Source organism: Lithobates pipiens, unplaced genomic scaffold (genome assembly GCF_037356315.1).
Source record: "Lithobates pipiens isolate NorthernLeopardFrog02 unplaced genomic scaffold, aLitPip1_a1.2 Scaffold_8, whole genome shotgun sequence".
Taxonomy (NCBI): Eukaryota; Metazoa; Chordata; class Amphibia; order Anura; family Ranidae; genus Lithobates; species Lithobates pipiens.
The window spans coordinates 14,065,842-14,085,084 of record NW_027507903.1 but is presented as its reverse complement, the minus strand read 5'-3'; the positions used below and the strand labels follow the sequence as shown (position 1 = coordinate 14,085,084).

At 45.5% G+C, this 19,243-nt stretch overlaps 1 protein-coding gene across 2 annotated transcripts in view; it reads left to right on the top strand.

Moving 5' to 3' along the window:
• Positions 1 to 19,243, top strand: part of LOC143963502 (pleckstrin homology domain-containing family O member 2-like) — a 97,750-nt gene that overhangs the window by 64,561 nt on the left and 13,946 nt on the right. For both annotated transcript variants that reach the window (XM_077473144.1, XM_077473145.1), the window contains exons 3-4: positions 12,919 to 13,035; positions 18,741 to 18,845. In XM_077473144.1, coding sequence (XP_077329270.1) covers positions 12,919 to 13,035; positions 18,741 to 18,845 — 222 coding nt within the window. The remainder of the gene's footprint in view (positions 1 to 12,918; positions 13,036 to 18,740; positions 18,846 to 19,243) is intronic.

Here is a 19,243-nt window from a genome sequence, read left to right as displayed (position 1 = left end):
CACCTATACCAGTCCTTAAAGGGACTTTTGTGGGCCTAATAGTAATAGCTAGTGATTACAGACTGACTGTCCCTGCTCCACACAGCGTCCTTTCCCTACACTGAGAACAGACAGAATTTAAAATTGCAGCCAGATCAGGTCTATTTAACCACTACAGATCCGCGCTATTGCCAAATGACGGCATTAGCGCGGACCTACATTTCCGGGACGACGTCTATTGACGTCGTCCCGGATACGAGCGGCCTGCGCGCCCCCTGAGGGGCGCGCGCGGCGCGCTCTGTGATCGGCGAGTCCGTGAGACTCGCCTGATCACCGATCCGTGCAAGGGGTCGATCCCGACCCCTTATCACGTGATCAGCTGTCAGCCAATGACAGCTGATCATGTGATAAAACGGAGCCGGTAATCGGCTATTATTCCTCCTCGCGCTGACAGCGCGAGGAGAGAAAAAAAAAGCCGATCACCGGCGGCCGTGATCGGGACATCAGTCCCGATCACGGCCAGCAATACAGCTGACCACCTGCCCCCTGCCAGTGCCCACCTGCCCACCGCCGTGCCATCCTGAATAAAAGTAAGTGCCCCCCATCAGTGCCCATAGTGCCCACAGTGCCACCTACAGTGCCACCCACAATGCCACCCACAGTGCCATCCAGCAGTGCCACCAACAGTGCCACCCACAGTGCCCACAATCTGCCTCAAAGGTGCTGCGACCCAGTGCCGCCCATCAGTGCCCAGCAGTGCCGCCCATCAGTGCCCAGCAGTGCCGCCCATCAGTGCCCAGCAGTGCCACCTATCAGAGCCACCTATCAGTGCCACCTATCAGTGCCCATCAGTCCCATCTATCAGTGGTACCTATCAGTGCCCATCCGTGCCACCCATCCGTGCCACTTATCCGTGCCACCCATCCATGCCATCTTATCTGTGCCCATCTTTGCCCATCAGTGCCGCCTTATCTGTGCCCATCGGTGCCGCCTTATCTGTGCCTATTAGTGCCGCCTTAACTATGCCTATCAGTGCCCACCAGTGCAGCCTATCAGTGCCCACCAGTGCAGCCCATCAGTGCCCACCAATGCAGCCCATCAGTGCCCACCAATGCAGCCATCAGTGCCGCCTAATCAGCGCACTTCAATGAAGGAGAAAAATGACCCGTTTGCAAAATTTTATAACAAACTATTAAAACATGATTTATTTATTTATTTTTTTTTGCATCTTTTTTTGTTTGTTGTGATAAAAATTTCATTTGGGTACAGTGTTGTATGACCGCGCAATTGTCATTCAAAGTGCATCAGCGCTGAAAGCTGAAAATTGGTCTGGGACTGAGGGGGGTTTAAGTGCCCAGTAAGCAAGTGGTTAAAAAGGTAGGGGGTATGTCCATGTGCTGAAATGTCTCAATTGGCTGTCCTGTACCCCATGATGGATGTGTCATGGGTCAAAGTTCTTGACAATGTAAACGAATATGTCAGCCGCGAACAGCGCCAGAAGTCCGCCGGTTTGGCGAATCGCGAACGAGCAAAGTTCGCCACGAACCGACTGCCGGGCGAAATGCAAGGCCATCTCTAACCACATACAGTCAGGTCCATAAATATTGGGACATCGACACAATTCTAATCTTTTTGGCTCTATACAGCACCACAATGGATTTGAAATGAAACCAACAAGATGTGCTTTAACTGCAGACTTTCAGCTTTAATTTGAGGGTATTTACATCCAAATCAGGTGAACGGTGTAGGAATTACAACAGTTTGTATATGTGCCTCGCACTTTTTAAGGGACCAAAAGTAATGGGACAGATTAACAATCATCCATCAAACTTTCACTTTTTAATATTTGGTTGCAAATCCTTTGCAGTCAATTACAGCCTGAAGTCTGGAAGGCATAGACATCACCAGACGCTGGGTTTCACTTCAGTTCCTGCTTATTCTTGGGGCATTTTCCCTTCAGTTTTGTCTTTAGCAAGTGAAATGCATGCTCAATCGGATTCAGGTCAGGTGATGGACTTGGCCATTGCATAACATTCCACTTCTTTCCCTTAAAAAAACTCTTTGGTTGCTTTTGCAGTATGCTTCGGGTCATTGTCCATCTGCACTATGAAGCACCGTCCAATGAGTTCTGAAGCATTTTGCTGAATATGAGCGGATAATATTGCCAGAAACGCTTCAGAATTCATCCTGCTGCTTTTGTCAGCAGTCACATCATCAATAAATACAAGAGAACCAGTACCATTGGCAGCCATACATGCCCACACCATGACACTACTACCACTATGCTTCACCGATGAGGTGGTATGCTTTGGATCATGAGCAGTTCCTTTCCTTCTCCATACTCTTCTCTTCCCATCACTCTGGTACAAGTTGACCTTGGTCTCATCTGTCCATAGGATGTTGTTCCAGAACTGTGAAGGATTTTTTAGATGTTGTTTGTCAAACTCTAATCTGGCCTTCCTGGTTTTGAGGCTCACCAATGGTTTACATCTTGTGGTGAACCCTCTGTATTCACTCTGGTGAAGTCTTCTCTTGATTGTTGACTTTGACACACATACACCACCTACCTCCTGGAGAGAAGAGTGAAGGGTGTTTTCTTCACCAGGGAAAGAATTCTTCTGTCATCCACCACAGTTGTTTTCCGTGGTCTTTTGGGTGTTTTGGTGTTGCTGAGCTCACAGGGGCGTTCTTTCTTTTTAAGGATGTTCCAGACAGTTGATTTGGCCACACCTAATGTTTTTGCTATCTCTCTGATGGGTTTGTTTTGTTTTTTTCAGCCTAATGATGGCTTGCTTCACTGAGAGTGACAGCTCTTTGGATCTCATATTGAGAGTTGAGAGCAACAGATTCCAAATGCAAATGGCACACTTGAAATGAACTCTGGACCTTTTATCTGCTCATTATCGTAAATGGGATAATGAGGGAATAACACACACCTGGCCATGGAACAGCTGAGCAGCCAATTGTCCCATTACTTTTGGTCCCTTAAAAAGTGGGAGGGACATATACAAACTGTTGTAATTCCTATACCGTTCACCTGATTTGGATGTAAATACCCTCAAATTAAAGCTGAAAGTCTGCAGTTAAAGCACATCGTGCTTGTTTAATTTCAAATCCATTGTGGTGCTGTATAGAGCCAAAAAGATTAGAATTGTGTCGATGGCCCAATATTTATGGACCTGACGGTATGTGTTATTTGTTGTTTGTACCCATAGTACAGCCCAGAAACAATGGTGAGCATTTTTATTTTTTTTTGTATCCTAAGTAAAACACACCGAGGCTCCATGCACAATAGACGCTAAAAAAAACATTAAAATATTTCGCGTTTTTGCAGTGTTTAGGAGCGTTTACAAGTGTTTAGGAGCGATATCGTCTTCCATAAAAAGAGTGTGGGGTTTCCCATTAATATCTACCAGGCCCCTTTCGGTCTGCTACAGATTTTAAGGGGAACTACAAAATTTAAAAAATGGCTTTGGGTCCCCCCCCCAAAAAAAATCTATCAAGACTCTTACCCGAGTATTCAGGGGAGGGGGGGCGAGTGAGCAACCTCCCTCCTGAACCATACCAGGCCGCATACCCTCAGCATAGGGAGGGTGATTTGGGATAGGGGCACTGCCCCCCAAAGCACCTTGTCCCCATGTTGATGAGGACAAAGGCCTCTTCCCAACAACCCTGGCCTGAGGTTGTGGGGTTTTGTAGGCAGGAGGCTTTTTGGAATCTGGAAGCCCCCAGATCCCGCCATTCCCCCTGTGTGAATGAGTATGGGGAACCCAACTGACAGCTGATGAGTCATCCCTTGTTAAGGATGCGCGCCCAGGGCAGAGATCCCAAAATGCATCCCCTCCCCCGCTCATGATGTGCAAGCTTAGGGGATCCTACATCCAGCCAGTGGTGGCAGCTGTTTTTTTGTTTGGGGGGCACAAACAACCACCCCTCGGCACCTCAACCCCCCTTGCTGTCTGCCGGTCCACTGCCACTTACCCCATCTAGGCAGGGGGGCACATTGGGCAGCAGCGGGCACATTAGGCAGCGACAGGGATCGGGTCATCGGCGGACATCAGGTTGCAGCAGGCATCGGCTCCTGTGTCTTTTCCTTCTTATTTCCTCTGTGCGTTACCTCTCCTCCTTCTAGGCATCCAATAGGATTGCCTGTCCTTTCAGCCAATCGGATGACGGATATCAGACCCGCTTCTCGATTTGCCAGGAGGATCAGTGTTGCAACAGCGAATATTAATTTTCTGATGTAACACCTGGGTGGGCTCATGGTACAATGCTCTGCACCACTAGCCCACCCTAATTTGAAGCTCTGAGCTTCTGGCTCTAATCAGGTGCTTAAACCCCCCCCCCCCCCCGCCACCCCCTGTCCGTTGTAATTCAGGGGCTGGATGCATGAATGGGGGTAGCTGTTATTGATCATAGAGCATTAATTAGGATGTGGCGGCCGTGGATAGGACTGAATGCTGGTTATTAACAATGTGTGATTAACCGCAATATATAGGATTGTTTGGCTATACATTGAAAGTTACCACTCTTTAAGACATTTGCTCCATATCTAAACTGTGGCTATATATGAGATATTCTCTGGCAATTATTTTACGATTCATGTGTTCCTCATATACAAGTTAATTTATATTGCTGTATAGCCTATATCTTTGGCAGTGTGCACTTTACAGTATATTTCAATTCCTCCATCTTTAGATACCTAATTATATGATAGAATTTCCAGCATGTGGGTCAACAATCCGGATTGTCTTTTTATTAAATGTTTTTTGTATGTTTTATGTTTTCTAAAGTATTAAAGGTGATTTCGATTGGAATTTGTCACCCGACAAATTCTAAATTTAATTAATAAAATAATTGAATCGAACGGCTTGGGTTTTAGGTGCCCACCTTTTTTTGCATAGTGTGCTCTATCACTATCTCTCTCCTTTTTTTTTTTTTTCTGCTCATTATGTGAGGCACAACCACACCATACAGGTGAGTTCCTCTTCAAAACAGTTTACCGTTTTATTTTTTTATTTTCTTATTACCAATTATTTGTGATTGCCTGTGTGGAATAGATACTTGTGAAGCACTTTCTTTGATGACACTTATGAAGATGACAATTATCTTTGCTGCCTGCGCCTGTCATCCCTTTTTCTCCCTTAATCTTATCTCCGGGGTTCTGATTTCCCACTTAATGAAACATGGAAAAGCCGGCAGATAAAAAAAAAAAAAACGATAAACTCTGAGGTGGAAAGTACCTTCTTGTCTGCAACTAATTGGTACTCGGGGAAGATCATTCTACAAAATATCATTTCCCCTTACCCAGTTTAAAACAAAAAAGGAACTTCTGTCACTTATAACCTGATACTGTAATCTATAAACTCCCTATACATGTAGAAAGAAGATAATGGGAGTCTTGTGGGATGGAGGTGAAATTGTTGCACGTGATTCCCTCTTCTACCTGTGGGGGGCGTGTTAATAGCCCAATTAAAGTGAAACTACAGTCATTTTTTTCAACTTTCCATCTATTAATTCTTCTGCCTTTGTTGTTATTTTAACTATGGATAGTAAACTTTTTCTGCCAGTAAAAACCTTATACAGCCCCCTTCCTGTTTCTTGTCTGGTCATTAGCCTAGGCTTATGACATCATGCACAGCTCTCTCTCACACTCTGGTGAGAGTTTGCCAGGAAGGAAGGGGGGTGAGTCATTGGAGGGCCAATGAAAACTGCAGAGCTGGAGGTGTGCCTCTGTGTGTCTGTGTAAATCCAGGAAGTAAACAGCCGGCAGCTTCAGCTGCCCACAGTTAAAATGGTTGTCGCCAGTCTCAGTGGAGGGAGATTTCTGCAGCATACTTGGCAAGTACAGAATCACGGTATACAGTGGAACCTTGGGCTACATAATCTGTTCCAGGAGAATGCTTGTAAACCAAAGCACTCGCATATCAAAGCGAGTTTCCCTATAGAAGTCAATGGAAATTTAAGATAATTAGTTCCACGACTTCTATTGCATGCAATACCAAATGTGGCCAGAGGTGGGGTGGGGCGCCGGAGAACCTCAGAAATACTCCGGGACAGCTCAGCTGAACTCGGAAACCCTCGGAAAGGCTGATTCCAAGTATTTCTGTCACCTGCGCCCCCGCACCTCTGGCCAAATGCAGTACTGCACAGCACATTAGCTTGAATTCTGCTCATTTTGCGAGAGAACACTCGGAAACCGAGTCAAGATTTTTTTTTTTTTAACGTTACTTTCAAAATGCTCGTTAACCATGTTACTCATTAACCAAGGTTCCACTGTATATAAAATAATATGAAAAGTGGTTGGAGGGAAGCTTCAGAATGGCAAAGATGTTTTTATTACAAATTACGTAAGCAGACTGCAGTTACTTAAGCTTGGAAGTGACTGGCAAGCTTTCATTTATGTACCAAAATAACTGCGGTTTTCTCCCACTTACCTAATGTTGTTTAACACCTTCTAGCCTGGCCTACAGCAGAATGACAGCGGTAGCTTTAAGATCCTGACTGGATGTTATATGACATCATTCACGTGTCCTGCTCGTGCACGCCCCGGGGGCATGCAGTGCGGCGATCAGTGGTGAGACGTGTCCCTTGGACACAGTGCATCACTAATCAGGGCAACTATAAAGACATGCTGGCAAGTTAATTTGCTCCCGTCTAAATTGGCCCTAGTCAAGCGCGTCGGGACCCTTCGGGGTAAGATTGTGCTATATCAAGATACCTCTCAACCTGTCAACCCAGGGTAAAAAGATGATGATGTAGGCTCTTTACCATGTGATCAACTGTGTCCAATCACAGCCAATCCCAGGTAAACAAATGCCGGTTATCGGCATTTCCTTTCTTCAGTGCTGTCACTGTCCGAGGAAAGGAAAGCTGATAACCAGCTTCGCAGTTACGATAAGCAGGCCACAGATCATCAGTTCAGCATATCAGCATATCAGTGCCACCTTATCAGTTCAGCTTCATCAGTGCCCAACAGTGCAGCTTATCAGTGCCCATCAGTGCCACCTATCAGTGCCCAACAGTGCCGCCTATCAGTGCCCAACAGTGCAGCTTATCAGTGCCCAACAGTGCAGCATATCAGTGCCCATCAGTGCAGCTTATCAGTGCCCATCAGTGCAGCATATCAGTGCCCATCAGTGCCGCCTATCAGTGCCCAACAGTGCAGCTTATCAGTGCCTAACAGTGCAGCTTATCAGTGCCCATCAGTGCCGCCTATCAGTGCCCATCAGTGCAGCTTATCAGTGCTCATCAGTGCAGCTTATCAGTGCTCATCAGTGCAGCTTATCAGTGCCCATCAGTGCAGCTTATCAGTGCTCATCAGTGCACTGATAAGCTGCACTGTTAGTGCCCATCAGTGCTGAATATTAGTACAACCTCATCAGTGCCCAGTGAAGGAGAAAACATTTTTATTTACAAAATTTTACAACAGAAACCAAAAAAAAAAATTTATTTGTTTAGCGAAAAAAAAAATTGTTTATCTGTCTAAAAGAAAAAAAGATACAGATTTCATACAGGTACAGTGTTGCATGATTTCGCAATTGTCATTCAAAGTGTGACAGCGCTCAAAGCTGAAAATTGGCCAAGGCAGGGAGGGGGTTAAAGTGGAGCTTCACCATAGATAGGAGCTTTAAGTCCCTGCCTTGGCCATGCCTTCCATTGTCCAAACCAGGGCAGGGGTCTCCCAGCTTTGGCCACATCTGGGCCACTACAAGATTTTATCCGGCCCACAACAACTGTCCAGTACAATACCCCGGCTGGCTGGCTGGCAGTGGATGTGCTGGTCTGTGTATCCCAATATGGCGATTGGCACATCCACTGCCAGACAGCTAGCCATCACCCTTCTACATATATATGTGGGTACTATGCTGGACACTCATGGATGTAAGGAGGGGCTCTAATAGGCACCCTATGTTTTAAGAAAGGACTCTGATAGACACGCCTGGATGTAAGGAGGGACTCAGCTGGACTCTTTTAGCCCTTGTACACACGGTTGGACATTCCGACCACAAAATCCATCTGATTTTTTCTGACGGATTTTGTCCGAAACTGGTGTTGCATACACACGGTCGCCCAAAGTTGTCGGAAAATCAGATCGTTTGGAACGTGATGACGTTCGTTCGTTTAGACGGGACTACATTCAGGCTAGTAGCCAATAGCTTTGGTCTCATAATTTGATCTGAGCATGCGTGGCACTTTGTCCGATCGGAATTCTCTACAAACGATCGGACAAAGTCCGATCGGATTTTGTTGTCGGAAAATTTTATATCCAGCTCTCAAACTTTGTTGGTCGGACATTCCGACGGAAAAAGTCCGATGGAGCCCACACACGGTTGGATTATACGACAGCACGGTCCGATTGGACATTCTCTGTTGGAATGTCCGCCCGTGTACACGGGCTTACACGTAAGGGGGGGGGGTGGAGCCTGATGGGCACTCCTGATGTAAGCAGGGACTCTGATGGGCCTTGTTTGATGAGGGGGGGGGTGCGATGGGCACTCCTTGATGTAGGTAGGGACTCTGATGATCAATCCTTGATGTGGGGGGGCTAAGATGGGCCTTCCTTGACGTGTATGGGGAGACTCCTGGATATAAGCAGGGATCTTGGTGGGTCTTCCTGGATGGGGGGGGGGGGGGGCTCTGATGGGCATGGCTTGATTTGGGGGGGACTCCCGGATATAAGCAGGGACTTCATATAGGGGGGACTTTGATGGGCAATCCTTGATGTGGAGGGAGGATTCCAGGATATAAGCAGGGACTCTGATGGACCTTCCTTGATGGGGGGGGGGAACTCTGATGGGTGCTCCTTGATGTGGGGGGGGGGGGACTCTGATGGGCCTTGCTTGATGTAGAGGGAAGACTCCTGGATATAAGCAGGGACTCTGATGGGCTTTCCTTGATGTATGGGGGACTCTGATGGGTACTCCTTGTTGTGGGGGGGGGGAGACTCTGAGCTTTCCTTGATGTGGAGGAGGGACTCCTGGATGTAAGCAGGGACTCTAATTGGCCTTCCTTGATGTGGGAGAGGGCATGGATGGGCCTTCCCTGATGTGGAGAGGGAACCCTGATGGGCACTCTTTGATTCAGGGGGGATCCTGGATATAAGCAGGGACTCTGATGGGCCTTCCTTGATTTAGGGGAAGGGACTTTGATGGGCCTTCCTTGATTTAGGGGAAGGGACTTTGATGGGCCTTCCTTGATGTGGGGGAAGGGACTCTGATGGGCCTTCCTTGATGTGGGGGAAGGGACTCTGATGGGCCTTCCTTGATGTGGGGGAAGGGACTCTGATGGGCCTTCCTTGATGTGGGGGAAGGGACTCTGATGGGCCTTCCTTGATGTGGGGGAAGGGACTCTGATGGGCCTTCCTTGATGTGGGGGAAGGGACTCTGATGGGCCTTCCTTGATGTGGGGGAAGGGACTCTGATGGGCCTTCCTTGATGTGGGGGAAGGGACTCTGATGGGCCTTCCTTGATGTGGGGGAAGGGACTCTGATGGGCCTTCCTTGATGTGGGGGAAGGGACTCTGATGGGCCTTCCTTGATGTGGGGGGGGGGGGGGGACTCCTGGATATAAGCAGGGACTCTAATGGGCCTTCCTTGATGTGGGGGTAGGGTTATCACATTTTCTTCAAGCCAAACCCGAACACAATTTTTTTCAGTACACACTGTAGAATTGTAACAGACCCGGGAAACCTTTGGCGCTCCAAAGAGAATAGTAATGTGCCCCCTCACCCTCCTGTCAGGCCCTGTTCTGAGCCACAATCCTGTCTAAATAATGTGTCCGGGTTTTGAATCATGTATCCAGGTTTCAGTCCACCTGAAACTGGACACAAGATGCAAAACCTGGGCTGTCCGGGTGAATCCCAAACAGCTGGCAACCGTATGTGGGGGGGGGACTCTTGGATATAAGCAGGGACACTGCTGGATGTAGAGTGGGGCTCTGATGGGCACTCTTTGATGAAGGGGGGCTCTGATGGGCACTCTGATGAAGGGGGGGCTCTGATGGGCACTTGTCACGATCTGGAGTCAGGCTCAGAGACCAATAGCTATAGCAGCAGAGCAGATATTCACACAGGTCACCCTGGCTGATGGCACGGGTTCACCTGAGGTGCGGGGTCTAAGCACTAACCGGTATTCACCAGAGCTCCCAAAGGTGGAGATGGGCTTGGCTGCGTGTTAGTGCCAGGTCGCGGTCCTTAGGATAGCCCCACCAGGAGGTGAGCAAGCTGGGGGTCTGGTAGCAGATATAGCAGGTAGAGATCAAGCAGAAGCGTAGTTGAGAAACAAGCCAAAAGTCGGTAACCAATAGTTGCAGGTTGGGATTCAGCAGAAGCGTAGTCCAGAAGCAAGCCAAATGTCGGTAACGAAAGGTAGCAAGGATACGGTCGGCAGCAGGAGAGATAGAAGCAAGATATTGGCTGGTAAAGGCACAATATTCTGGCAAGGGGGAAGTGCAGAGACATGGCTTATATAGGAAGTTCATGGGAGGAGCAAAGGGTTCAAGGTTCAAGGCAAACAAGATTCAAGACATGATCACTAAAGGAATTGTTCAAGGAGCTGTCCAAGGAGCTGTCCAGCATTCCAGGTGGCTCAGCAAGCAGAGTCACTGCCAGACACACCAGAGGTCCCAGGTTCAAGCCCAGGTCCTAACAGCACTCTTTGATGAAGGGGGGGCTCTGATGGGCACTCTTTGATGAAGGGGGGGCTCTGATGGGCACTCTTTGATGAAGGGGGACTCTGATGGGCACTCCTGGATGTAAGAAGGAACTTTTTGTAAAACATATTTTTTCGGCGTGCAAATATTTGTAAAATTACATGTGGCCCTCAAACTGAAACTGACTCCGGATATTTTTTTTTGTATCATTCTAAAATGTTTTCATTTTTTTGCTCTGGCCCCACCTCCTGCCGCCATTGGCAAGAATGACCTGCCTTACCCCCGCAGCCTCCTGAGATATCCCCTTCACATATCCCAGGAGGCTGCAGGAGCGGAGGATGGCCTGAGCTGGCAACCGTCAGCAGAGACGGGCTGCCTGAACCTGGGAGAGGCGCGAGACATAAGCAGGGCAGTGCTTGATCCGCTGGGCAGGTGAGTTTGCTTTCTGATGAGGGCGTCACAGCTAAGAGGAGATGGGATGGGGGGATGGGTCAGCAAACAGCTAACTGTAAATATACATCAGTACTTTACAGGAAAATACCGGGGTTGTGGCTGCAGCTAGATGCCATAACCCCCCAGTATATATATTTTTTCTTCTGGCGGTTAGCTTTAAGATAACAGTGATCCCAGCGGCAGATTCACCACGGGATCACTTATAGGCGGCGGGAGAGGTGCACCCCCACACCGATGGTTTCCAAGCTTAACCAGAGCCGTCGGTAAGCTCGGAACAGATCCGGTGTGAAAAATGGCTAGGCAGGAAGCCGAGTCAGGGCAAGATAGCCCCATACTCAGCTCTATGCCCTTGGAGGACCAGAGTGACGTCTAATGTCACTTCCTGTTCTTAGGCAGACAGAAAGGATTGCTTTTTTTTCTCTAAGGAAAAACTAAATTTTTTTGTATCTGCTTTTAAAGGTAAATCAGAGATCGGGGCATAGTGTAAAAATAAAAAGTAAAATAAATAAGAAAAAAAATTAAAATTAAAGCGCCCCCATCCCGCCCAACTCGTGTGCAGAAGCAAACGCATACGTAATTCGCACCCGCATATGTATTGCTGCGATAATAAGAGCGAGAACAATAATTATAGTGCAAGACCTCCTCTGCAACTCTAAACCGGTAACCTGTAAAAATTATTAAAGCGTTGTCTATGGAGATTTTTAATTATTGTAGTTTGCTGCCATTTCATGAGCGCTCGCAAATTTTTAAGCGGTGACATGTTAGGTATCTATTTACTCGGCGTAACATCATCTTTCACATTATACAAAACAATTGGGCTAACTTCACTGTTTTTTTTTTAAAATTCATTAACCACCTGCCCTGTGCACGCTTCCTGCGCGTGCCCTACAGGTCACGCGCGGAGCGCACTGTGATCACGAGTCAATGAGACTCAGGTGATCACTGATCCGAGTAAGGGGCTGGTCCCGGCCCCTTACCATGTGATCAGCTGTCAGCCAATGACAGCTGATCACATGATCAAAACAAAAGCTCAGTGATCGTTTTTTTTTTCTCCTTACGCTGACAGCGGAGGAGAAAAAAAAAGCTGTTCGCCGGCTCATCTTAAAAGGACATCGGTCCCGAAAAAGGAAAAGGCAATTATGCCTCATTTATGCCGTCTAACAGTGCCCACCAGTGCCACCTTTTAATGCCCACCAGTGGTGCCAATGAGTGCCACCTAGAAGTGCTTCCTATCAGTGTAACTGATTAGTGCCCATCACTGCCACCCATCAGTGCCCATCACTCATCAGCGTACATCAATGACGGACAAAAATTACCCGTTTTAAAATTTTAAAACAAAATTAAAAAAAAATAATAAATTTCATGCGGTCTTTTTACATTAAAAAAAAATAATAATAATAATATCGCACAGGTGATCAAATACCACCAAAAGAAAGCTCTATTTGGGGGAAATAAATGCTAAAAAATTTATTTGGGTACAGTGTAGCATGACCGCGCAATTGTCATTCAAAGTGCGACAGCGCCGAAAGCTGAAAATTGGTCTGGATAGGAGGGGGGTTTAAGTGCCCAGTAAGCAAGTGGTTAAAGTGTATTGTTTCCAAAAGAAATTGTGTTTGAAAGACATCTGTGCAAATACAGTGTGACTTCAAATATTGCCAATGACCACCATTTTATTCTCTAGTGTCTTTGCGAGAAAAAAAATGATGCAATGTTTGGAGGTTCTAAGTAATTTTCTAGCAAAAAGTACTAATTTTTACTTTTAAACAACAAAATGTCAGAAAAAAAGCATGGACTTAAAGTGGTTAACGTCTCTTGAATCTTTCTGTCTCCATAGGGTGATCAGAAGTGTTTGGAGACATTTGAGCTTGCCAGCTTTGAGCGATGTCAGGACCAAAAAGGCCTCCTAAAACGCAAAAGGCATTTCTCATTGATTCCGTCCGCGGGAACGAAGGTAATAAATATTCAGAAAGTGAACTTTACGACAAAAATAAACTAAATTACACTTAAGGGCCGCTTCCTCACATTTCATTATGTTTCTTTACACCTAGTTTATATTCTTTGTGAAATCTATACAATATAAATTTTACTGTTCATATAGTCAACATTTTTTAAATGCAGTACAAATGCATAAGCAAAAAAATTAAATGTATCTCCGAGTGAATTGTTTACACCATTGTAGTGCTTTCATAAGGACAGCAGGAAAATAATTATTTGATCCCCAGCAGATTGTGTATGTTTCCCCACTTACCGTATATACTCGAGTATAAGCTGAGATTTTCAGCCCCTTTTTTGAGGCTGAAAGTGCCCCCCTCGGCTTATACTGGAGTCACCGCCGTCTGTCTACCCGATCAGCGTGTCGAGCAGACAGACGGCGGCCATTCCACAATTCAAAAGCCACGCCTCCCTGTCTGTGATAGGCGGAACACTCAATTTCCCAGCAGTCAGTGGTCCGCCTATCACGGACATCCGCTCATCCTCGTACTACGGAGGAGGATGAGAGGATGTCCGTGATAGGCGGAACACTGACTGCTGGGAAATTGAGTGTTCCGCCTATCACAGACGGAGGCGCAGCTTTTGAACAGTGGAATGGCCGCCGTCTGTCACAGACAAGAAGAGGTGCGGCGATCCTGGCATGTTTTTACATGCAGATCGACACAGGCTGCAGAAGGACAAAGGCACAGGACACAGGTAGGATGGACACACAGGGATGGACGGACACACAGGGATGGACGGACACACAGGGATGGATGGACACACAGGGATGGACAGGCATGTCTCACCCTCGGCTTATACACGAGTCAATAAGTTTTCCCATTTTGTTTGTGGTAAATTAGGGGCCTCGGCTTATATTCGGATCGACCTATACTCGAGTATATACGGTACATAGAAATGAAGGGTCTATAATCTTTATCATAGGTGTCTGTTGAATGATAGAGACAGAATATCAACCAAAAATCCAGAAAAAAAAACACAATACAAAAGTAATAAATTGAGTTGCACTTCAGTGAGTAAAATTAAGTATTTGATCCCCAAGCAAAACATGACTTAGTACTTGGTGGAGAAACCCTTGTTGACAATCACAGAAGAAAGACGTTTCTTGTAGTTGGTGACCAGGTCTGCACACATCTCAGGAGGGATTTGGTCCACTCTTCTTTACAGATCTTCTCTAAATCCTTAAGGTTTTTTGGCTGCCTCTTGGCAACTCAAAGTTTCATCTCCCTCAATAAATCTATAGAATTAAGGTCTAGAGCAGCCATTCTCAACCAGGGTTCCGTGAAACCTTGGGGTTCCTCCAGAGGTTGCTAGGGGTTCCTTGAGCTGTGGCTGATAAACCACCTTTTTGATGATGCCTACAGAGTTCAAGGTTCAGCATCACTTAGCAAAGCCAGCAGCATGACACCAAGTATCTTTTTAGCCGTCTTTAAGGGTGGCAATCTGAGTACCACTTTAAGGGGGACATTCTTCCTATTGGCCACCAGTATCAGGGGCATTGTTCCTATTGATCGCTGATATATTTGTTTTAGTAAGGGTTCCTCGAGATCTGAAAATAACTTTTGGGGTTCCTCTAGGGTTAAAAAGTTGAGAAAGCCTTGTGTAGAGAATGGCTAGGCGTAGGCCACTCCATGACCTTAATGTGCATCTTCTTGGGCCACTCCTTTGTTGCCTTTACGGTATGTTTTGGGTCATACTCATGCTGGAAGACCCATCCACAACCCACCTTCAGTATTCTGGCTGAGGGAAGAAGGTTCTCAGCCAAGAAACCTTAAAGTGGAAGTAAACCCATCGATTTAAACAGTTTCAAAAAATGGCATGCCGGGAATGCTAACTGCACATTGGCTGTGCTCTCAACCAAACTGTCAAACCACCCAATGGCTGGTGTCATAACGGATCACATGTGCAGCACCGTGGCAACTGAAGATTAAACAGAGGCAAAGATGTCAGCTTCCGTGGATGAAAACGATAGGGGAGTTTACTTCCACTTTAAGGATTTGGAGAAGATCTTGAGGCCCCTCAATGCAGCAAAGTTGGCCTGTACCTTTAGCAGAAAAATAGCCCCAAAGCATAATATTTCCACCTCTGTGCTTGACTGTAGGGATGGAGTTCCTCGGGTAATAGTCAGAATTTTTCTTCCTCCAAACACGATGATTCCCCCATCTCATGAAGACACAGGTACAGGCCCGTCTGAAGTTTGCCAATGAACATCTAAATGATTCAGAGAAGGACTGGGAGAAAGTGCTGTGGTCAGATGAGACCAAAATTGAACGCTTTGGCATTAACGCGACTCACCCTGCTTGGAGGAAGAAAACATTTGTATTGTGTGTTTTTTCTGGATTTTTGGTTGATATTCTGTCTATAATTTAAAATACATCTCTTAATTTCTTAATTTCTTTGTAAGTAGGAAAACTTACAAAATCTGTAGGGGGCAGTGTTAATTTTGTTGACTACAACAGACTAAAACATTTTAGTCAACTAACTTAATATCATTTTAGTTGACTAAAACTAAAACAATTGAGATGACTAAAATACGACTAAAAACTAAAATGCAATTTTAGTCAAAAGAATAAGACTAAAATTAAATTGAAATTTGACGTCAAAATGAACACTGGTCTGTAGTGCATGTTCATACCTCAATAGCATAAATAATAACATATTCGATTTTTCACTCCAGCAGTATATAATGAGTTTGGAAATTGTAGAGAAATGCTTAAATAATGCATTACAATTTAATTACACCTATTGGATTTTAGATGACTGAAATGAGTTTTAGGCGACTAAAACGTACTGGAGATTTTAGTCGACTAAAACGTCCTGGAGATTTAGTCGACTAAATACGACTAAAACTAAAACAATGGCAGAAGACTAAAATGGTACTAAAACTAAAATGCCATTTTAGTCCTAAGACAAAGTCTGAAACTAAATAGAAATTTTCTGCCAAAATGAACACTGGTAGGGGGGTCAAATAATTATTTTCCCCACTGTAGTCCAATGAAGTGTATATATTAATAATAATGAAAATAATGGAAAATAATCTTTGTGTTCCACCACCTTGTGCAAATAACTTCTACCATGCAGTGTGAGGCTCCCTTCACCAGATGTGCCCTCACCTTAGGGTCAGTGAGGACTGGTATGGTCTATCTACGCCTCTGAGCTACACCAAGGGGATTCACTTGTGACATCAGCAAGCCCCTCCCCTATGTGTTACATCACAGTGGCTTTTTCAAGGGGGATGTGAAAGACCCTTTACTTATATTAATCCTCTGGATATACAGTGCCTTGAAAAATAATTCATACCCCTTGGTGTTTTCCTCATTTTGTCATGTTAAATCCAAAAATGTAAATGTATTATATTGGGATGTGATAGACCAACACAAAATGGCACATAATTGTGAAGTGGCAGAAAAATGGTTTTTAACATTTTTTATCAATAAATATGTGAAACGTGTGGCGTGCATTTTTATTCAGCCCCCTTTACTCTGATATCCCTCACTAGAATCTAGTGGAACCAATAGTCTTCAGAAGTCACCTAATTAGTAAATAGAGTCTGTCTGTGTGTAATTTAGTCTCAGTATAAATAAAGCTGTTCTGTGAAGCCCTCATGGGCTTTTTAGAGAACCTTAGTGAACAAACAGCATCATGAAGGCCAAGGAACACACCAGACAGGTCAGGGATAAAGTTATGGAGAAGTTTTAAGTAGAGTTAGGTTCTAAATAAAACATCACAAGCATTGAACATCTCACGGAGCTCTGTTCAATCCATCATCCAAAAATGGAAAGAGTATGGGACAACTGCAAACCTACCAAGACATGGCCGTCCACCTAAACTGACCGGCCGGGCAAGGAGAGCATTCATCAGAGAAGCAGCCAAGAGGCCCATGGTAACTCTGGAGGAGCTGCAGAGATCCACAGCTCAGGGGGGAGAATCTGTCCACAGGACAACTATAAGTCGTGCTCTCCACAAATCTGACCTTTATGGAAGAGTGACAAGAAGAAAGACATTGGTGAAAGAAAGCCATAAGAAGTCCTGTTTGCAGTTTGTGAGAAGCCATGTGGAGGACAAAGCAAACATGTGGAAGAAGGTGCTCTGGTCAGATGAGACCAAAATTTACCTTTTTGGCCTAAAAGCAAAACACTATGTGTGGCAGAAAACACTGCACATCACCCTGAACACACCACCCCCACCGTGAAACATGGTGGTGGCAGCATCATGTGGTGGGGATGCTTTTCTTCAGCAGGGACAGGGAAGCTGGTCAGAGTTGATGGGAAGATGGATGGAGACAAATACAGGACAATCTTAGAAGAAAACCTGTTAGAGTCTGCAAAAGACTTGAGACCGGGGTGGAGGTTCACCTTCCAGCAGGACAACGATCCGAAACATACAACCAGAGCTACAATGGAATGGTTTAGATCAAAGCATATTTATGTGTTAGAATGGCCCAGTCAAAGTCCAGACCTAAATCCAATTGAGAATCTGTGGCAAGACTTGAAAACTGCTGTTCACAGACGCTCTCCATCCAAACTGACAGAGCTTGAGCTATGTTGCAAAGAAGAATGGGCAAAAATGTCCCTCTCTAGATGTTTAAAGCTGGTAGAGACATCCTCAAAAAGACTTGCAGCTGTAATTACTGAGAAAGGCGGTTTTACAAAGTATTGACTCCGGGGGGCGCCATACAAATGTACCCCCCACACTTTCCACATATTAATTTGTAAAAAAATGTTGAAAACCATTTATCATTTTCCTTTCACTTCACAATTATGCGCCACTTTGTGTTGGTCTCTCACATAAAATCCCAATAAAATACATTTACGTTTTTGGTTGTGACATGACACAATTTGGAAAATTTCAAGGGGTATGAATACTTTTTCAAGGCACCGTAAAATTAATTAATTGTATTTTTTTAATGATATACAAGTGACATTAACAGGAAGTATTTCCATTAGGATCTTTGTATCTGCTTGCATACAGTTCCAGTAATCCTAATGAAGGAAGTGGATTAAGTAAAGTGTGACTGATAATGTCATACAGTATAAAGTCTACCAGCAAGGCCCATTGCCAGCAGCGGACGGGGAAAGTCTGATGTGGAGCAATCACAAGCAGCGACTTTTTTTTGGGACGTGTGTTGCAAGAATTCAGTATAATGATGCTTGTAATCAACTTCTTCCTCCCATCTGCATTCAGTTATTGCACATTTCTGATAAATGAACACTCACTAAAGTGGTTCTAAAGGCTGAATTTTTTTTTTTACCTTAATGCATTAAAATAAAAATCTGTTGCGTACAACTCCCCCCCCCCCATACTGATCTGAGTCCGACCACGATCCAGAGATGTGCACAAGAGCGGCGTCTCTCTTGGCTCTCTCCTTCCTCATTGGCTCAAAGACAGCAGCGGGAGCCATTGGTTGTGGGGAGGGCGCAAGAGATGGGGGGGAGGCTGAACTGGGCTCTGTGTGCCAGCTCAGGAGAGAGCAACTTGCTATGGTGGGCACTCCACAAGGGGGAGGAGCCAGGAGCACCGGCGAGGGACCCCGAGAAGAGAAGGATCGGGGCTGCTCTGTGCAGAACCATTACATAGAGCAGGTAAGTATAACATGTTTGTTATTAAAAAAATTAATAAAAAAAAATCTGAGTTTACAATCACTTTAATGTTAATATGTCCTAGGTGCAAGAGGTCAAATTTCTGGCCAGAAATGCAGAGGAACGAGACGCATGGATCCAAGCCTTGAACGAGGGCATAAACCGGGGGAAAAACAAGGTCCTAGATGAGGTACGGGCAGTTCACACTGGTCTGTTGGGTGAAGAACGGGGGATGAGCCCTACTGCCCTGGGTTCAGTTCAAGCACTGTTATGCCCTGTACACACGGTCGGACTTTCCGACGGAAAATGTGCGATCGGATTGTGTTGTCGGAAATTCCAACATTGTGTGGACTCCATCTGACTTTTTCCGTCGGAAATTTCCAACACACAAAATTTGAGAGCAGGATATAAATTTTCCGACAACAAAATTCAATCGTTTAAATTCCGATCGCGTGTAGATAATTCCGACGCACAAAGTGCCATGCGCACTCAGAATAAATTACAAGACAAAAGCTATTGGCTACTGGCCCTCTTTATAGTCCCGTCGTACATGTTGTACGTCACCTCATTCTGAACGATCGCATTTTC